The 16,325-nt window shown below is 38.3% G+C and overlaps 2 protein-coding genes across 3 annotated transcripts in view; both read right to left on the bottom strand.

Moving 5' to 3' along the window:
• Positions 1-2,829: 2,829 nt before the first annotated feature.
• LOC121941746 (ADP-ribosylation factor-binding protein GGA3-like) lies at positions 2,830-13,189 on the bottom strand. The gene is made up of 16 exons (XM_042484610.1): positions 13,011-13,189; positions 11,755-11,839; positions 11,254-11,329; positions 10,529-10,627; positions 9,586-9,709; positions 8,981-9,081; positions 8,823-8,903; positions 8,592-8,729; positions 7,397-7,610; positions 7,113-7,274; positions 6,952-7,019; positions 6,752-6,864; positions 5,811-5,971; positions 5,511-5,680; positions 5,083-5,193; positions 2,830-4,399 (listed from the first exon to the last, which is right to left on the bottom strand). The coding sequence occupies exons 1-16, from the start codon at positions 13,153-13,155 to the stop codon at positions 4,289-4,291; spliced, it is 1,959 nt and encodes a 652-aa protein (XP_042340544.1). The 5' UTR covers positions 13,156-13,189; the 3' UTR covers positions 2,830-4,288.
• A 1,204-nt stretch (positions 13,190-14,393) lies between these two features.
• Positions 14,394-16,325, bottom strand: part of ears2 (glutamyl-tRNA synthetase 2, mitochondrial) — a 36,039-nt gene continuing 34,107 nt past the window's right edge. For both annotated transcript variants that reach the window (XM_042484613.1, XM_042484612.1), the window contains one exon: positions 14,394-14,700. In XM_042484613.1, coding sequence (XP_042340547.1) covers positions 14,605-14,700 — 96 coding nt within the window. In that variant the 3' untranslated portion in view covers positions 14,394-14,604. The remainder of the gene's footprint in view (positions 14,701-16,325) is intronic.

Below are 16,325 nucleotides of genomic sequence, written 5' to 3' on the forward strand. Positions count from 1 at the left end.
CAGTGAACACAATGGAGTCCGAGATGAGGAGGAGGAGGAGGAGGAGGAGGAGACAGGAGGGGAGGAAGAGGTGAAGGAGAATGCAGCAGAAGAGGAACATGGAGAGGATCAAGCGGAGGAAGATGCAGTGGAGGATGACGAGATGAAAAAAGAGGAGGAAGACACTGAGCAGCATCAGGAGGAGGAAGAAGAGGAGGAAAGGGAGGCTGGTGGAGAAAATGGGGAGGCGAAGACGGAGGAAGGAGAAGGCGAGGACGCTTTGGAAATGGAAGAGGCTGAGGGGGAATTGGAAGGAGAAAATGGAGGTGAGGGGGGAGAGGAAATGGAAAATGAGACAGAAGTGGACGAAAAAGAGGAGGAAGAGACTGAAGAGAAAGAACCAGCAGAGATGGAAGAAAATGTAGAACAGGAGGAGGGTGAGGCAGAAGAGACAGTGGAGGAAGAGGCAGAAATTGAGGACAAAGCTGAAGAGGAGGTCGAAGAAGCAGAAGCTGAGGAGGAGGAGGCGCCAGTTGAGGACGAAGCTGGGGAAGAGGAGGTAGAGGAAGAAGAAGAAAGTTAGTTGGACGTAAAAATACAAATTAACAGGGTCAGTGAAGAAAGGTTAGAGAGAGATAAGGAAGTCATGAACGGAGCCGGAAAGGCTTCGACAGATAGCAGTAAAACTGTCGCGGACGGATTAAGAGCTGAAAACACACTTCTCTACAGATTAACGTGCTCTAACTCGACCACCGACGTCTCAGACTCCACAGCTCACAGACGGACAGCATCGGACACAAGAACAACAACCTCCGCCGGAGTATACGCCTTCCCGAACAGCCAGATTGTTGCAGCGTCCTGATCAACTGGTAGTGATAGAAAGACTTTACGTCTTCATCACCGAGTATCTGTACATCCATCACTGCCGTAGGGAATAAAACGGGGGATAGTTAAAGGGGTCAACCTGTTTTATCAATCTTTTGTAGCTCCTTAAAAAAAAAAAATCCTGAAATGCATACATGCAAATAAGTGCGTGCCTGTTTTCCCAATCTCATGGACTACTATCTATCATCTTGTCTTGTTTCTGAGGAAGATACTACCACACACACACACACAAACACAAACACACACACACACACACACACACACAGCGACCAACAACTGTTAAAAGAATGTCAACTTCCTCTGTTTGTCAGAAAAGAGAAAAAAAAGTCTGGAAAGTGTCCGTCGTCTTATATTTACTACAAAACTTCCCGCTTGTGAACAGGATGCTAAGAACAGCGTTGGGCTCTGGAACAGTTTAACCTCTTCACGTACTAACCTTAAAGCAACAATGCTGGATTCCTGAATAACATCTGGACCATTTTTGTCAAGGTGAAAACATCCACAGTCCAGCTCAAAAGGCCGACCTGTCGTACTTGTCGATGTCAGTTCATGTTTTAAAAAAAAAAAGACAAAAACAAAACACACCCAGTATTCATCCCGTCACGACAGTTTCACCACTCCCAGACTGTGAGTTTGAATCCCGGGTGATTCGTGCCAAACTGATACACGACCAGCACTGAGCAATTCAGCCGTCCTCCAAACAAGGAGGCTAACTTGACCGTGAAGCAATGAACTGTGGGACCAGGGTAACGGGTGTGATGGTCTTCCACAAATCCCTTTTTTTCTTTGTTTTTTGTAAAAATGGTATTTGGCACTTTATCTAACACCCCTGTTACATATATGTACATAATAAACATGTATTTTAATCTGCTGATGTCATATAATAAATATGATCAATGAAGTTGATGGATTGGTGTTTTCAGTTGCAGGTGTCTGATGTCTTTCTGTCCTGAATAAGACTGGACAGGATTTATTCACCAAGATCCATAGTACTTTTGTTTACTATTGTTTTGTAATCCAGTAATTTTATAATAATCTTACACATTTTTTATAAGGCCAAGCTGAAATAATCAATTAATAATCAGAATACCGTTTTTCTTTCATGTTATAGTCTTATTTTACTTGGCATTTATTGGTGTCCAAGCAGATTGCAAGCATTTGTATGCTTATTACTTTTTAATTGTCAAAAAGCGTAACTCTTGATGTTCTTTTAAATGCTCTTTTGATGGATATAAATCTACTTTCACAAACCTTCACATCCCTCACATGACAGTTGTATCAAATTTTTATATAATTCAAGATCTGCATCCTGCATTTATTAATTTATACACTAATCGTGTTACTATGTGAAAGTGTCATAAGTATAGTATGTCAAAAAAACTGAAATAAATGTCATAATGTAGCTGTTGAAAAACAAAAGCCATAGTACTGCATTTCAAGAAAACTTCAAGAAAAATGTCATAGAACAACATGTCAAAAAATTGGAAAAAAGTCATATTATAGTATTTTGAAAAAAGTTTTGAAAAAAGTCATAGTATAGCATGTAAAAACTGAAAAGATGTCATTGTACAGTATGTCAAAAAAATGAAGAAAAAGTCATTGTATATTATTTATAAAAATGGAAAAAGGAAAGTACAGTATGTGGGAAAAAAAGCCGAAAATAAGGCATATTATAGCTTGTTGAAAAATTGGAAGAAAAAAAATCTGAATCTGAATCCCTGTAGCTGATTATGAGAATAAATACAGATAAACTTTTTGGATTTGTGGCGCCCTCTGTAGAACAATAGACTGCCTAATGACGCTCAGACATAGTATGCTCACATGAAATCAGAGGAGAAACCAAATGTAGCTATATACTGAACTGCATCTTGCACTACTAATGAACCACAGTGAAACTTTATATTAACGTAAAAAACCTTTCCCCCCAGATTTGGGCTATTTGGAGACAAAATTTGAGCTTTGTTGTACACTGTTTCACACTGTATTTGTATTTATTGATGACATGCGGCAGAGGAACAGGCTTGGAAGGTAGGCAGATGAGCATTCAAAAAAACGTTCACACTGGCTTTAAGGTGTCCAAAAATTCTCTGACAAACTTTGTTAGCAGCCTGTTTTGATCTTGTAAAATCTGACAGTAACAGATGAATAAGCAGGCTATGTTGACCTGAATTTGTTGCTCTGGGCTCAAATGATAAAGCTTTAAAAATATAAAACCGCTGATTGGGGCATGCTAATATAAAACATAAAAGATTTAACGATTCTCAGCACTGCAGCGGCTCAGAGCGCAGGAAAACAAGTAGATTAAGAACTGGTCTTCACGGCTAACATAAAGACTACAGATATAGAAAAAAAACGTGCAAAACAGAAATATAACAAGCAAATTAATATGTTAACATTAAAATAAAATTTTACGCTGGCTGCATGAATTTAGGTTGGCCAAATAACTTGTATGAGTGTTCACATGACCTCATGTACTGGGAGGAGGAGGTTGTTGGCAATTGGAAAAACCTATTAAACTTTTTCAGCATCTACTTTATTGGTGATAAAGTAGGCACTTTGTTCACTACATGCTTCATGTGCAACAAAACTTCCTGTTTTTTTATTTCACAATAAAAGCCCCCACTTCCTCCCAATACATGTTTTCTGTTTCCACTGTAATTTGTTTTTCTTTTTTTTTTCTAAATGCTGCCCTTGTTTCCTCATTGTGGTGAAGATTTGTCCTTCATTTTTCGATAAATCTTTTAATTTTATTGTGTGTTATGAAGTAAGTTGTTACAGTAATCTTCAAGTTGTGTAAAATGTGACGTCAGAGTAATGGCAACATAAAGATTTTCAAAAAAGGGAGCACAGCAAATTATCCACAAATGCAAATCTTTGAAGATTTTCCACACATTCATTCTTTAAGACAACCTAACTCTTAAAAAACACCATGTCCTAAGGCACTTTGGGAATATTCAATGTTACAAATACACAACAGCAAATAAATAGCAATTTTCATATGCTGACATGTTGTAACCAGCTACATGTCAGCATACACAGTGAACAAACTGTATTGTCAAACTGGCTTTGACGGCAGGCAGCAGTCGCAGAAACAGACAGCAGAAAAGTGAATACCTGATCCAGGTACAATCAGGGATGTACCCAAACCCACCTGAACTAGTAACATTTTTATTTGTCTAATAGTTTTACCCAGCTCTTTCAGAGCAACATAAATATTTCTAAGATGTCATCATTATTGATTCACGGTTGCTACAATATTTGAAACACAAAATATTGATGAAAATGCAGACTTGGTATTTGTTGTGTTTGTTTGATTACCTCGTTGTCCACCTTTTTGATGACTTTGTCTTCCCTGCTTTCAGAATCTAGACATTAGGTTGAGTTTCTTTTTCTTTTCTAAATCCGAGTCTCTGAAGGTTTTTTTTCAGTGGCCGATCAAAGATGTCCAGTCAGGAAAGTTGTCAATTTCTCCAGTCTTGTTCAGCTGTCGGTCTCCGTGTTTCATTGTCAACTTGAAACGTAGACGCAGCTTCCGCTATAGGAAAGAGACAGAGATCAGACTTACTAAAATGGAGACAGTCGATAAATAAATAATGAAATGCAAATGAATACTTGCCACGTTGTATAGGTAATTTATCTCAACTGCCTCTTTTTTTTTTTTTTTTTAAAGATCATTTTATGGGCTTTTATTGCCTTTAATTGACAGGACAGTGTGAGCGTGAAAGGTGGAGAGAGAAAGGGGGTTACATGCAGCAAAGGGCCGAGGCTGGATTCGAATCCACGGCCGCTGCAGCGAGGACACAGCCTCTGTACATGGGGGGCTGCTCTATCCACTGAGCCACCAGACGCCCCAACTGCCTCCTATTTTAGGTCAAAATCCACTTCCTCTGCAATTAACTCCATTTTGGACAGTATTTTAAAATCCATTTCAGACTAAGCTGTTAATCTGCATCTTTCATTTTGACTTTATAACATTTCAATTCCATTGTATTAATTAATGTGTCAGGACCAAGAAGTAAAACGTGTAAAAATGTAAAAATATTCAAGTTACAGCATTTTTTTTACAGATTTTATATCACTCAAATTTTTCCATGATTTTCAAGACCCATAACCAAATGTATATTGTAAACTTTACTTCATATGTTAATTATTACCATCATGCTGCCACACCAGGAAAAAACACACAAAAACCTGATCAGCAACGCTCCTCAAACTCACTTTCTGAGGGTTAGCCAATAGGACAACCTGGGAGATGGCAGGCGGAGGCAGGAGAGGGTTGTAAGGAGGTAGGTGTGTCCCCGAGGATGGCTGAAGTTTCACTAACATGGTCTGCAGGAGAGATAATAAACTGACACTTGACTGGACATTCAGGTAAATACTGTAAAACAAGTCAGCGCATTACATATAGCTCCAGTAGCAGAATAGTTGATGATGGAAATGTGCATAAAATGTCAAAAAGAAAGAGCATACAGAAAGAGTCTAGCAAATGTAAAAATACTGATTTTTGACATACATTTGACACATAGCAACATATAAAGGATCATTTAACACAGGGACACAGGATTGAAACTGGAAAAAAATGGAAAAAATGTTTTCCTTATATACATTTCATAATAAATGAGTATTGTGTGTTTGGGGTTTCTTACCTTTGGAACAGCAGCTTGAAAGAGGAAGTCGCTAATGCCGAGAGCAGATGTGTTTACTGTAGAGATGACGACCACAGCGACATCTGGATGACCCTGCGGGGAGTCTTTGGCAAAATGGAGGGAGACGTGGACGCCGCACTGATCGTATAAAGTGATCGGTTCAAGATTACCTACCACAAACAAACAAAAAACACAGACATTAAGATAAGACATCCAGTGGGCTATAAACACACAACAGAGGACGCAAAAAAGTACTATGGAACCCAAAGTTATCCCAGCTGTTTCTCCATATGAACATACTGGATTTGATGGTCTCCACTGGAACAAAGATGTTTTTCAGTAGTAGTGGGGGACATGAGCTCTCCTCTAATTTAACTGGAGATCCCAACACTTCATTGTGTTGTTTCTGTGTTTCAGACAACAATCCCGACTCTGTAAACTGTCCATCATGAGGGAGTGACCTGATAGAAGAAAAGGACATCAAAAAGTCACTTAAAGCCTGAGAACATAAAATTCATGAGCAAAGTAAATTGTATATCTTACAAAAATGTCTTTCATTTGTAAATAACTTAAGACTGACATAATCTTTTACTATATTCAGTATTATTATATAAAGCAGAACACTAACAAAGATATATCTGAGTATTTACAGTCAACAAAAAAAATTAAGATAATTACCAATAAATCTTGAACAGTAAACATACTGAAAAGGGTGATTTTTTTTTTAATTAAAAAACAATTTAAAGATATTTAATCCAACATAATGAAATGTCAATGTGCTTTGTTAGTAAGTATGCAGTGTAAAATTGGGGACATTTCCCTCCTTGCTGAAATTATTACATTACGTCAAGTTGACCCATCTGCTCAGTGAAGATGCCTGGGCCGGTACCGACCCAGAGCCAGGGTTACACTACAGTCTCTGGCTTTTCTTTGATATCTAGTGTTGTCCAGTAGGTTGTTGGCACAGTAAGCCAGCATTAGCTAAGAGTGCTAATTTGGATAGTTTAGTATTTTAATGCACAACGTTGTCACGCTGGAAATCTTGCCGATCCTGCCTGTTCAAAAATCTGGCAATTTATTAAGTGTTGCTTGTCTATATGACAAAAAAAAGGAATGAACAGTCAACTACAAGTATTTGTGCCAAATTCGCTTCGACTGATATATTTCAGAGTCGGGTAAAGCCCTATACGCCACATTCAAAGCATTGCCTACAGTGGTTTCTTTCTTTTCCTCATCTTTACCAAATATTAGTCCCATTAGATGTAGTACTGCTACCCCCACATCCACGGGCTCTCAACACAAGACCGCTCCCTCCATTCTGCTCAGCGTTCTTCATCTGAACTTCTCCGTGAAGCTGACAGAAAGAATAAAGCATGTTAAACAATCATCAAAATAAAATCAGCTTTAGACCTTTAACTATAACTTCACATCCATGCCTCACCTGCAGTAGATCTTCAAAATATGACCTTGACGTCTCTTCAGTTGGTTTTGAGACGGGATTATCCAAGTCTGTATTCACAGGACAGAGCATCATTACATTATGAAACATGCTCGGCACTTTTAGAGAGAACAAACTATTAATAGGTTCAAGTGCAAGCCTACCCAATTCATTTAAGTCCTGTTCAGCCACCGAGTGGAAGGTACTTTCCAGAAGAGAGGATTCAAAGGAAGGTGGTGAATCAGCTTTTCTGTGTGTCTGTGGAGAGTCCAGTGCTGACAGGTCGATGAGGTGGTAGCTTTTAATCTCTGTGGGACTCTTTGGAGCTGAAGGAACAAAAGGAAACAGGATCAAACACAAACAGAGCAGAAAGGAGCCAAACACAAGGTCAAGGTGTTTTCCACAGAGACCACCAACAGAAAAAAAAGGTGTACAAAATGAGACCTACCTTTGTTTTTACCATCCATTTCTTCCTCACTCCTACTTCTCTCTCTTCCACCGTTACACTCTCTCTTCCCAACTTGCTCTTTGTAGGTGTTTACGACAAATGTTAGCTCATCGTTAGCCGCCAGGATCTGTGCCAGGGCCGCATCGTCCTCCATCGTGTCACTGGCCAGGCGGAACAAGCTGGGCCTAAGCCGATCACAGCGCTCGAACACGGCCTGCAGCGGGGTATGATCAAATGTTGCATTACCCTTTCACACATTATGGGACACACTCCTCTGAGAACATATCTGTAAGTTTATTGGGCTCAAATATCCCTTTCTTGCCTTGAACTTTGAGCTCTGGTTTTGTGAACATCTGTTAAACTAGAATTACTGCCTCGTATGCCTCCACACACCACTGTAGCTGCGCTTACAGTTTACATCCAGGTCTGTAAAAACATTGATGCTTCATAAGCATATGGACTCTTGAGTTATAGCCGAAAACATGTTTTGTGAGGACAGTGACCTTTGGCCACCAAATTCATATCAGTTCATTCTTGAGTCCCTGTGGATGTTTGTTTTAAATTTGAAGAAATTCCCTCAGTGCTTTCTGGAAATATTACATTCACGAGAATGAGAGGGGTCTAAGCTCACAGTGACCTTGACGACCAAAATTTAATCAGTTCATCGCTGAGTCCAAAAGTTAATTTGTGCCAAATTTAAAGAAATCCCATTAAGGCTTTTTTGAGATACTGCATTCTCAAGAATTGAACAACCTGAACACATAATGCCTCCAGCCTCGGCTATCGCTGGCATGGATGCATAAAAGGCGGATATGAAACAGAAAACAACAGTGTCTCTCTCTCTCTCTCTATTTTGCAGCAATGTTCTCTTCATGAAAGAGAGAGGACAGCATGGATGAGTTGTACTTAAAGAGAAGCAATATGTTGTGCTCCATCAGATACACACAGATGATAATGAGTCTGTACTCAGTGTAATGAAAACGATCTGACTTTGGAACATTATTTTATTCATCCAGGCCTGCTGTATTTTTTACAGAGAAGGCATATGTTGGGAGAAATAAATTGGCCAGCAGGGGGCGATAGAAGAATAACAATTACAGAACTACTGCATTGGTCTGAAAAACCATCTAGCTTTTTGTGGTCAGCCCTGGACAGCTGGTTGACTGTTTGTCCGTTTGCATCATGTCCAACATACCTTCACGTCATCACTCGGCTGTAACGAGGTCCCAGTGATAGTGTGCTGGTCCAGCAGCTCTCTGAGCTGTTTGGTGCTGCTTTCAACCTCCTTCAGAGTAGATTCACGCCTTGACAATTTTTCTGCCTTTTCTTGCTCCTAAACCCCCCCAAAAGAAACACACAGACACAAATGTCAAATCAGTACAGTAACTAACGAATGCTTGCAAAGATGATCACCAGCACTCCTCACCTCTTTGATGGTGCTTTTAATGAGTCTGTTGGCAGTTTCCAGGTCTTCAGGATGAGCGCTTTTCAATAATCTGGCTAAAAGCTGATTCATAAACACAGTTTTAGCAGAATGAAACTAAAAGTTACATTAGCAAATATTAGATATAAACACACACTCACCTTGGCCTTATCCTCCTGGTCAAAAACAGAGTCTGTGGTCCTTTGTGTTGGAGGCGCCATTATAAGTGTGTTTGGTAGTTTGGGATCCTTCTTCACAATCCCTGAAATAACAAAAAATAAGGGTGGAGGGTTTTTTTTTTTTTTTTTGTTATTCAAATTTGTATTTATTTTGACAGCATTCAAATATACTGACTATAAGACTTTATACACAAATATAAATTATATATAAAAGGATCCACAGTCAGACACAGGAAAAAATAAAAAATAAAATAAAAATAAAAAATAAAATCAAACCAAATTAGACAGACTACACCATAAAACAACAAAAAAAACATCCAGGGGGTTTTATTCTTGAGAGACGGAAAGAAAAACCTGTTTCAGCAAGAGCTTTGTTCCCACTACCATACGAGCTCTTAATAAGAAACTCCCCCTTTTTGTTATAGAATTTTAGTATGTGGTGTGTCATACACAAATCCATTTTTGTATCTCCTGTCTGCTTTCAATGTTTTATGAATTTGTGATTTGCATTCTGTCTGACTTATCTGTCTGGGATTTGTATGCACCCGATCTGTCTGTCTGCCTATGAGTATATGTTGCATCCAGACCTTGTTTCTTGAGCATGCTGTAGGCTTCCTGAATCTTGGGCTCATCTTTCAGCCAAAGAGTCCAGCCGTAGAGGACCTCCGTCACCCTGTCTTTAACTTTCTGTGGGGTCCACGCGCCAAAGTACTGCTCAGAAAAGATCAACTAGGTTAGTCATTTCAAGTTATTCCTTCAAAAAAAAAGCAACTTTTACATCACTTTATTATTCTTTAAACTCTGATGATACAACAGATTTAAATAATGTCCTTGTCTGCAGTCTATCATGTTCATATTTTTACATCAGTGTGTACTTTGTAAAATTAGTTCCTTTCTAATAAATTCTTTATAAAATTCAAACACTTCTCACTTAATATCATTTTGATTCTATAAACTGGGATTATTCTGGTTTTAAATGTCAGATTCTTGGAGAGTTTTGGACCCGCTTTGCTGTTTTTTTATTCATACTTCTAGCAACATTTCTCATAATATCATAAAATGTATCTTGGTAGGCCAAACGGGTTTTGTAATTTGCGTTTTTTTAAAAACCATAGACATTCACAAACAAGTCTGAAGTGTGAAACACAAAAATAGATCATTTGCATAAATTTGGCCTGATAAAATCTACCCTGTTAAAACATTAGAACTATTACATTATTATAACTAAACATAAACTACTTAAACATATGTACTATTATTGCTTAGAGCAGACAAAATTCACAGCCTTTTAATTTTAGATTTTATAAGCACAGTAATGAAATGGGGTCAGTGCGTGCACATATAGACCATTTCAAATGTGACAACATAAACATTTAAAATGGGTCCCTGCATATTTCCCTTTGAACATTTTGCAATATCTGTGGATGACATCAGCTGACAGGAAGTAAACACATACCTTGCTGTTGCCTTGTGATAACACTCCAGGGAAAAGGTCTAAAGTAAACTAAGGACACCTGTCTCTCTGATTACCTTTGGTGTTAAGAGTTTGATGAGCTCATTGAGAAAGCGAAACTTTGCGGCCTCCTTATGAAACCTTTTTCCACAGTTGTTCATACATGCCTCGAGAACCTGGAAAACACCAAGTCAGAATAAATCGTTATTAACAGAGGCTTTTTCAACAAGGGAAACTGAAAGAAAAAGAAATACTTTTTTTTTCTTGCACAGCACAAAAGAGACAGAAAACAGATTTGTCATGGCATGTTTTGTGGTTAACCACCTTCAAATGTCACATGACACAAGGCACATGAACCTGGAGAAGCTTCCCTAAATGACATGTTATAGTAATACACTGCTGCTTTCTTTAACGTATGGATGACAAACCACATGTGCTGTCACAGTAGATTCAAAAAGTGGGTTGAATCCCTCATGCCACTAGGGTCATGTGATGAATGTTAGTCGCATATTTTTTTACAGGGGCACCCTCCCCCAAGATTGAAACAAAGACATTTGTTTATCAAGAAAAGGTCTTTACCTTTTAAATTACTCTGATGCATAACCCCTAATAAACTGCATTTAATAAGAACAGATGTATACTGTATGTCTGCAGAGATATGAAACTAAATAGATATTACTTATTTAACAACCGACTAGTTAATGGATTAAGAAAAAACATTTTAAAAAGTAGAGCATTACCTTTGTTGTTGCTTCAGGGAACATCACGGATGAAAAATATAGACAAGAAAGTGATTACTTACAGTGAGAGCTTGCAGAGCCTCTTTCTCCTGTGGTGACTGGATTTTATGGGCAAGAAGACGAACAGCTACCTGTGGACTGAAAGCAGAAAATTAAGACTTAAATCACATTAAAATGCCTGAGAGCAAAGAACATGTTATGCCAACATATAATAGAAGCGCTGTTTAAAAAGCTTCTCCCCATAGCCATGCTTGGGTAACACAAACGGATTAAAACCTGAAAAACTTGTACTGCTACATCCATGCTTGCTTTGAATTACATTTCATTACATTTTGACACTAAACTACGATAATACTGAAAATAAGCATCAAAGGAGAAAATGGTGCTGTAGAGTTATTTCTTCCTGTTGCATGATGTTGTAAATGAGAAGTTGATCGCAACATGGATATGAAGCAACACAACGATTGCATTTAAGTAACTTCTTGAAACACCAAGACTCGCCTGCACATTTACTAAATAAAATTAATAAAAGGCTATGATAAGGCGCACAGTGTTCATCTTACCCATCTGTCTCTTGGTTGACGAGCTGGTAGAAGCCTTGGATGCAGTCCCATCTGTCCCCCTGATTGTTTGAGTCTGTGGCCTGGTCTGAAACAGTTACAGCAGAGAAACAGGTTAAACATTCACAATATTTTCACCATGTGCCACAATAAGATCAAATCAAGCAGAGATATGCAAAAAAAATATACAAACTGAAGGAAACCACATATTTCAACCGCAAATCAACCATTTATAAATCTATTAGTCACGCTGCATTAACTTGAATTCGTGAAGAAACCTTCTTTTTTCTCACGTCTCCTATTAATTGACTGGGGACCATGTTTAACAGCAAAACTATATCAATAGCTTGACTCACTAATTAATCAACAAATCACTTAAGCACCATAATAGTATACTTTTACAGCTATTTAAAGACCCTTAACCTTTTGGGCTAACCGTACACTTTTCTCCATGTGACATTGAAAATTCAGACATTGCTCAGAAGATGATAAATTTATTAAATACTGCTGTTTGGGGGTTTATAAGAAATTTGTGTCTGTTATGGTGACAACAGTGCCCTCGAAAACAAGCATTTGACATCTAGAGTATAAAAAAGGTGGTGGATGATGATTATTTTCATCCATGGATTACAACACTTAAACTCATCTGAAAAAAAAACCTGACAAAATATTGAATATTAGAGTTTTATAGGAGAGTTGATAACTAGCACTGGTAGTGTAAAAAATACCAGTATTATTCACAGTACTTTTACATAGGCCAATATGTACATTTTACAGCTCACACTTTGCTTATCAGTGTATATAAAAACATGCAGGTCTTTAGTTTATCACTGTATATTTCTCCACTGTGGTGTTGCTACTTTTACTCAAATAAATAATGACAAACTTCATCCAGGTGACGGAAACCGTCGTGCGCGCGCACAGCAGGACCGGAGACACAACACACTGCTCGAGCGCTCGCCAGGCACGCGCACGGTCATCCCAACAACTTCCTGTTTAAACTTTATGCACAATATAAAACTTATTTTACTACAGTTAAATAAGTCGACACGATCTGAATTTAGTCGCAGATATAATGCGTTAATACAACAATAAAGTCCGTCTGACTGCACGAGCAGACCGTTAGCAGGACGTTAGCAAACAGCAGCGTCACTTAGTCAAATGTCATGATGAGATAAGTTAGCTAGCGTTGTGAAAGGAAGCAAAAACAAGCGGCTAAAATGACAAGCAAACTCATTTTTTATTCCCCGTTTACTTACTGAGCCATGACTCAAAAGTTGCCTGGCTGTCACCGCTTGCCATTGCCGTCCGTCCCCTGTAGCTCCAGAGGTGATCTGCAGCCGATTTGTGTGCGTTTCTCTGGGGGAAGCCGAGGTGTTTAACTACCGCCTGTCTGCAGCGCATGTGACACTCACGCCCAGTCACACTCCTGACACACTAACCACCACAATATGCTGCACACACACACACACAGCCCCTCACTTTACTCTGTGCACCAACACCACAAAACACACCAGCCAATGTGCACTGTCCCTGTAAAAATCAAAATAAATAAAATAAACCTAGACTGCAGGACTTTTACTTGTAACAGGGTATTTTTTTTACAAAGTAGTATTGTGAAGTACTTCTTCCACTAATGATTGTCACTTTGCAGATTCATATCAATAAGTCTAATCAACAAATAGTTGCATTATTATGCAATATATTTGTCTATGGTTGTTTTTTTGTTGTTGTTTTTTTCCACCTTAAAGGTGGAGTCTGTGATTCTGTAGAAAGGCTGTTATTTAAATTCAGCACCCAAACATATACTGCCCTCCTGTCAGTGCTCCTTCAGAAGCTCTGTTAACAATTTTTATGTTATTCACATTTCATAACCATCAGCTTGTAGCTCCGTTCCTTGTGGGTGAGGGCATGGAAAAGGGGGAGTAGCCGGCATTATGTTGTGTGGCTCGTTCCAGACCAGTTTGTTTCCCATTAACAGATCCAGGGCTGTGTATAAATATCAGATTTTTTAAATGTTTTTTCAGCATGCACACAGAATGGATAGCTAGCAGACCGTGAAGAGACATTGGCTATTTGGCTGATGCAAAGTGTACTGGATTACAGATGGAAACTGCATGTTTAACTAGCCTCTACATGAAAGTGCTGTATATCAGTAATTATTAGTCAATGATATACATTATTTTGAAATGGTCCATTCATGCACTACTTTTTCTTTAGGTGCTGATGTGTATTTTGATGCCAATACATTTGTACTTTTACTTAAGTAAAAATATATAAGATCTGAGTACTTCATCCAACACAGTTAATTTAAAAAAGAGATGTTGCTACTTATGAAAGTAATTCATGATTTCTGATATACATCCACTGCTAGCTGATGAAATTATTTTAAATTGCTTTGTTAGCATAACTTACTTAAACTTGAACAAAAACATTTGGTATTCATAACCTCCTTCAAAGGTTTTTCTGGTGAACGTCCAACACATCTGTCTGTGACAGTTGGTTTAAAAAAAAGTTGCAGGAGAAAGTAAAAAAAACATTTGCATAAAAATTACCACGGTACTTCCCATCCAGTATAATCTGGTCCTGTAAATTCTAACAGTACAGATTAAAACAAAAAAAGATTAAGATGCAAGAAAAAATAGTTTTCATCTCTTTTATAAAATATTTATAGTAATTCAAGTACTGTTAAGTTATACCAGTGAACTGCAGTTCATTTAAACTGTGTCCCAGTTTGTTTTGGCACACTCAGCCTGTGCCTTTATGTAACTGTAAATATACGGGCCGTGTCCCAAACAGCAACTTGTCTTCATCGTGCTCTGCCAGTCTGTGTGGTGACAGGCTGTCCAGTCTCTAATCAGTCTCTGAAAGCAGCAGAAGTTTCTGGAATCGATGGCTGATCTCTGCACGCCCCAAACACACCATCATCTCCGCTACACTGGGCCCTTGCTGCAGGTCGGAGCAGAACAGAAGGTCAGGGGTCAGTGAAGTAACACAATCAAACTACACAGTTAAAAAACAGACAGTAACCTCTGTAAAAAGCAATCAGACACGAGTTCCTCTTTCCATATTTCCTCCGCAGCGTTACCGTGCTGAATGAGTCACTAGGATTTCTGGGGCTTTAGTCATTACTATCATTATATGTGCTATTTTAGAATTTAGCTCAGTCATGCCATGGACAGAAATTTAAAAAAAGGATGTGCAATTCTAGCACTGCAGCAAAGGTTGTTTTTTTTTTTCATTATTACAGCTGAAAACATGATTGAATTTGCTGAGTTGGAGATTGACAAATACAATTGCAGAAATGAAAATTGCAAATGGGTTGTAAAAAAAATGACTGAAGGACGCTATTGGTTCCTCTGAGAGTCTACATGATCTTAAAATATTACAGTGCAGGTGTTGCTCTTGAGGTAGACAAAATAGTGCAGACACAGGCTCAGAAAAACCCACGTTAATCTTTGTTTCATTTGTTAACTCAGAGTTCAGTCTGCAGACTGAAAGGCTGGATTTTTATTTTTTTGGAGTGTGATTTGACGCAGATCCTAACAGCGTTTTTTGTTGCTTGTGTCACAATAACTGTGAAGTAACTTTTTTCTAATTTCTTGCATATTTTGTCCATTTCTTTTGAAGTAGCTCATTGCCTCATTCATGTTTTAAAAAAACAAAAAAAACCCAAACAATTTTCACAGGTTTCAAAGGGTTAATATGCAGACTAAAGCAATCTAAAGAGAAAAGGATACTAATCTTTATCTATAGAGCATTTTCCAAGCTTAAGCACAAAGTTATTCCCAAATAAAAAGGTTTACAGAATAAAAACACCCCTGCCCCCTAAGAACATTAAAACACAAATTAAAACATAAGTAAATAATGAGTGCAAAAACATATGAGGGTGCAAGTTTAAAAATGTAATTCCCTAATGAGTAAATAAAATGTTAAGAAGCGAATTAACCTAATTCAAACAGGTAAAACTAAGAGGAACCATACGTATAGGCAGACAGAACCCTAATGAAATAGACAAGTATTTTGCTTTCACTTATCATAATAACAGAAATGTTAACTGCACACTGTAATGGCTGTAGAAAAATGACACCATCTGCGTTTAGATTAGTTTCCTATATGCCTTGCTTTCACTATGCTATTCTGTCTGCCACCGGGTACGATCTCCCTGGAAAATGAAGAAAGTGTGTCAACGATTGCACAACAAAAACCGGTCGAGGATTTGATTTTTTTATGGTGGAACAAGTGAAGTAACTGTCACAGAGAGTGATCTGGTTGTCTTTGTGACAGCAGCTCCAGTATACCACTTGGAAACACCTGTGGTTTAGAGATGCGATAAAAATGATTGAAATACAGTTGGAGTAGAGTTTCCTGCAGCTGTTTATTTCAGAAGCAGAAAAGACTGAATTAAAGCCCGCGTCTGCTTAACTCTAGTCCAGACTCTGACTTTTGCGAAGACTATCTATCCTGTAAATCTTTCCCCGTGTAAAACTCCCCGTGTTAGCACAGAATCCGCACTTTTTCTTGCCTCAAAGGGTCATCTCTTCTGCACACTTTAGAGACGCGTCTTGACTATT

Source organism: Plectropomus leopardus, chromosome 4 (assembly GCF_008729295.1).
Source record: "Plectropomus leopardus isolate mb chromosome 4, YSFRI_Pleo_2.0, whole genome shotgun sequence".
NCBI lineage: Eukaryota > Metazoa > Chordata > Actinopteri > Perciformes > Serranidae > Plectropomus > Plectropomus leopardus.